This window comes from Musa acuminata, chromosome BXJ1-8 (genome assembly GCF_036884655.1).
Source record: "Musa acuminata AAA Group cultivar baxijiao chromosome BXJ1-8, Cavendish_Baxijiao_AAA, whole genome shotgun sequence".
NCBI lineage: Eukaryota > Viridiplantae > Streptophyta > Magnoliopsida > Zingiberales > Musaceae > Musa > Musa acuminata.
Window position 1 is genome coordinate 50630162 of NC_088334.1, and position 4503 is coordinate 50634664.

General features: G+C 49.3%; 1 protein-coding gene across 3 annotated transcripts; it reads right to left on the reverse strand.

Moving 5' to 3' along the window:
* Nucleotides 1–205: 205 nt before the first annotated feature.
* Nucleotides 206–3892, reverse strand: LOC103995773 (zinc finger CCCH domain-containing protein 24). 3 transcript variants are annotated; one of them, XR_010476382.1, is made up of 3 exons: nt 3593–3892; nt 657–3150; nt 206–571 (listed from the first exon to the last, which is right to left on the reverse strand). XR_010476382.1 is itself a non-coding variant. In XM_009416469.3 (2 exons), the coding sequence occupies exon 2, from the start codon at nt 3125–3127 to the stop codon at nt 974–976; it is 2154 nt and encodes a 717-aa protein (XP_009414744.2). In that variant the 5' UTR covers nt 3128–3150; nt 3593–3892; the 3' UTR covers nt 206–973. The 3 variants fall into 3 exon arrangements, 1 of the variants encoding a protein (XP_009414744.2); XR_010476381.1 differs by having other exon boundaries at nt 206–579; XM_009416469.3 differs by having other exon boundaries at nt 206–3150.
* Between the last annotated feature and the right edge of the window lie 611 nt (nt 3893–4503).

Sequence of the window (4503 nt, forward strand, 5' to 3'; positions counted from 1 at the left end):
ACTCAGCAAAGGAACAGATATTTGATGCAATTCAGACTGGTATCCACTATTTATTGGCCAAAAATTTCTCAATCCGCATGACCTTTTCATTCTGACAATTAAGACTTAAACACCACTGTTCTCAATACTTCCCCAGAATTCAGGGATCAAGTATACCACCACAGTTAAGGAAGTGAAAGCCCATATGCATGCAAGAAGCATAAGATACGTGCACAAATTGAAACTTTATATAATGCACAAGAAAGAATGAAGAAAAGACAAAAGAAAAAATGAATTGAAATTACAGTGTTGAAGTTCGATCAGAAGTTACATAAGAACACAACTACCATTTTTTCCCTGCCGTTAGATCCATCAAGACAACAAAAATTTTTTAAGCTCCATGCGGTGCACTTGAGCACACTTTCCATTCTTTCCTTCTCTCAGAAACACTGATTTAGTCATATGCAGAACAGGTGAAACCGCAACAGTCTCCTCACGACCCACCAAGATAATAATCTTCATAACAAAGGAATGGGATTTTAACCCCCTAAAAACTCAGACAGAAGCTCCACAAGTTTCAAAGCCATGAAGCCTGTTGACCTGGGCTTTGGAGATTAACAACCAATTGTGAAAAGAAAAAGAAAGTAAAGAAAATTCAAAATATAGGCGGAGATCACCTGGGCAGAATTGAAATAACCCAGATACGATGCCTTCCAATGTTTTTGACCTTTTAGAACTCCTCTTGAAGTAACAATAAATCCATTTCTCAAGATAATGAATCTATGGAATTTAAACCTTCAGATTCTTTCCTCTAGTTCACCTTCCCAACAAACCAAAAAAATACTATTTACTTAGATCATTAGCTACTACCGAATGCCTGTCCAAGATGTTCAGCAAAAATTTGAGTTGTGTTGGGGTACCATTCGATCAAGCTGCATCTACTCAAGCCAGGCACCAAGGACTGCAGCTTGATCAAGGTCACAGACTGGCCATTTCAATTGGAATCCTCAACTCCATCAGCAGCAGGACCCAAGCCGGAAGGCCAAGCTGGAGCAACTGAAGCAGTGCCCACTTCCTCAGATGGCGATTCTCTCACTAAAGAGTGGACCCATGAGAGATCAGGCTCCTCGCCATTAGCCTGCAGCTCAAAGGAAGATGATCGATTGAGACGACCAAGCTCTTCGCCATTCACTCCCAAGTCAAGAATCCCAGAAGGTGAAGCCCACTTTGACCATGAAGAGTTACCAGAAGAACCAAAAACCAGGGATGTTCCAGAACCAAGATCACGAGAGCTCAGGCTCTGAAGTGTCTGCTGTTGCTTCTCCTGCTGACCAAGCAAAGCCAGATGAGAGCTCTTGGGAGAAGCAGGCTCCATGCTTCTAGGGGACATCATGCCAGGTGAAGAGACACCAAGTGAGGCATGCAGCAGGGTAGGGCGTCCCGGAAGCAGCTGGTTTTCCATGGCTTTGGGTGAGAAAACTGTGTTAATTGGTGAGAGCAAGCCTTGCTGCTGCTGCTGGAATTGACTGTGAATAGCAGCCTTGTGGGATGGAGAAAAAATTGCACCTTGATCAGAATTATACTTTGGAGACGAGGCAATCTCAGCTGAGAAAAGGTCATCAAGGTTTGATGGAGCAAGGATCTTTGGTCGCACCATCAAATTCCCCATTGATGGGCTCAGGCAAGTGTGGGACGGATCATTTAGCAGCTGCTGAGCATCAAATTCAGGCATCGCAGAAAAATCATCCAAAGGCATCTCCCTCGCACTGAGAGATGTGCGTAACCTGCTCCCCTTGAGATTGATCCCAGGAAGATGAAGCACAGGCACATTTGGCTGAGCCCATGCCAATGAAGAGTGACCGATACCATTTCCAGATGGGGACAATGGTGAAGTGAAAGGATGCATCACAGTGGAGATGGAAGATGGAGACCCAGGCATGAGGCCCATAGCGGCAGCCATCTCAATAGCAGCAGAAGACGATGGCACTGCAGAGCCAGTGGACATGTACAGCGGACGGAGCTCTTCATGAGTGTGGGCAAAAAAACAGACACGGCGAGAGCAGTTAGTCCCATCCTTGCAAAGCCTAGTGCGGTACTGCGCTGGGTGAAGCCAACACTCAAACACCCCATGCGCATACTCACACATGTCGCCCCTCCTGCAAGTTCCCTTTCGGAAATCAGGGCACGGAACACAACTATAGTGATACTTCCTTGGGTCACGCCGCCGGGCATTCTCGCCGGGATGAACGAAAGGGCACTCAGTCCAATCATGGGAGTAGGCTCGCGAACATGGTCGGACTTTGAACGAGTACATTCGGAACTCATCAGTTGCGTAGATGCTGCTCTTGATGTCTGGAAGCGACGGGTCCACAGGATACTCTTTTTTCTCAGTCACCACGGCAGGTGGCTGGAGTTCGGGGGCTTTGGCAATTGTCGCGGGGAAAGAAGCCGAGTCCGACGATGGTGTTCCGTCCTCGTCAAGAGAGGAAGACGGGGGCTGCGAATCTGTCTTCGATAACCTCGTAATCGTGCGAAGAGCACGATGATGGTGATCCCTGCATGTACCATTAGAGCTCCTCCCTAGAAGTTCTTCCAGCACAGTCCTCACATCAGGCACCTTTAGGGGCACGACAACCACATCAGCAGGCCGGTGGCCACTAGCGTCGACCAAGTTAGAGTCGGCACCGGCAGAAAGTAGCAACTTCACAGCATCAGCAGCGTTGGGAGAACCCCCTGAGGCAGCGCAGTGCAAGGCCGTGGTTCTGTCATGCCCGTCAGCTCGGCTGACATCGACGGAAGAAGGCAAAGAGAGGAGAAGTTCGAGGACATCGAGGCTGCCATAAGTCGCGGCGACCATAAGCGGAGTGCGGTGCTGGAGGAGCATCCTGTTGGAGCCCTTCTCGCGGCCGTACCAGAGGCCGACCTCATCAACGGCCGAGGGGTCGCGGTCGAGCGATCGCCTGAAGGCGCCGACATCGTTGTTCGCCGCGAGCTCGAGAAGGCTCGAGGACGAGTCGTCGGTCTCCACGGCGAGGTGGTTCATTCCTTCGCCAGCAAACCCGCCACCTCTGCTGCTGCTGCTGTTGAACTTCTCTTCCTGCGAGGTTGACGACGAAGAAGGCCTTATGCGTTCGGGGCCGCCGCACATGTTCCGGCTAGGCGGAGATGGGCCTGTAGGAGATTCATAAGATGAGAAATGAAGACAAGATTCAATCTTTTTCTTGTTCAGAAAATTTTATGGGAAAAAATGGTGAAATATTTGCAAACACAGACTAAGGGGAGAAGGATCGGATTAAATTATAAAGAAATAAATTTATGTAGATTTATTAACGACAGAGAGATTTACTCTCGGAATTTGTATGGAGAACTCTGAAAACGACCTATCTTTTGAGGTTAAGGAACAAAAACGAAAGAGAACACAGGGCATCTGGTAGTTCAAGAGAGCCTTCCAAGATCAAAACCATGGTAGTTCTTGTAATCAGGAAACAGATTTCAACAAAGAGGGGTTTCTACCAACAAGTACACTGTAATAGACTGATGACTAGCAATACGAATCACCAAAAGAAGCAAAAAAAGAAGAAAAAGAAAGAAAGAAAACCAACAACGCACAAACCTTGGCTGTTGCAGAGCGATCAGCAAAGATAGGATCAAGCCGACAGCCAAACGACCACGGATCAGCTCAAAACCCTTCGGATCCTTCACCTATCCGACCACCAGAACCAGTAGGCGGCGACAGGACCCTCCAAGACCCAGCGAACGGGCGTAAACCCCCCACGCCGCAGCCAGACCTCCATCGAACAGCGACCAATCCCGCTGGTCCAGTGAGCAAACGAGGAGCAGAAGAAGAAGAGAGGTGGGGGAAGGGGAAAGCCCGGAAATTGAAACGAAACGCTCGTCAAATGAAATGAGAGCCAAACTCTGGGAACGAGAATTTAACCTTCCCCCCGTACCTCTTCTCCTCTCGTTTCTTCTATCTTATCGCAGGAGAATTTTGTTAAACCCACGTGTATCGGCTGAGCCCACGGAAATCGAAGCGACCATTCTCGTCACTCGATGAAGGTGGGCCTCATAAAGCTGTTTTGTGGGCTCCACCATTCCGTTCAATTGAAAGGCTGCTTCGTCTGTTTGGTGGGCAGACCCGGTACAGAGAATCAGCGATACCAAGCAGTAATCGAACTCGCGGCCACCGGCCGAGCCGGTGGGGAGGGGAAGTGAGCGCCTCGGTGACCGCGCTCCATTCGAACCGGGTTCGATTCGGACTCCAGACAGCGGTCAAATCGGGCTCACAGCTCGGTGAATTCCGGTAGTTAAAGAACCTCGATGCGTTGACACCCAATAGAAGCGCGCCAGCTCTTTTTTCAGGGGAAAAGAAAACGCCCTCCAGGTCGACTGAATCGCCCGAGACAGCGCTTCATGGTGAAGTGGCGCCTTAGCAATCTCCTTAGCCTGGGCCCTACAGCACGTACCTGACGTAACCCCAAAGTTTTTCAGGGGTGACTCGGACAACACCCCCAAATAGCGCGG

What these genes read in the sequence shown, in the direction of transcription:
- LOC103995773 (XM_009416469.3), bottom strand. Translation starts at nt 3,127, where the DNA reads ATGTGCGGCGGCCCCGAACGCATAAGGCCTTCTTCGTCGTCAACCTCG.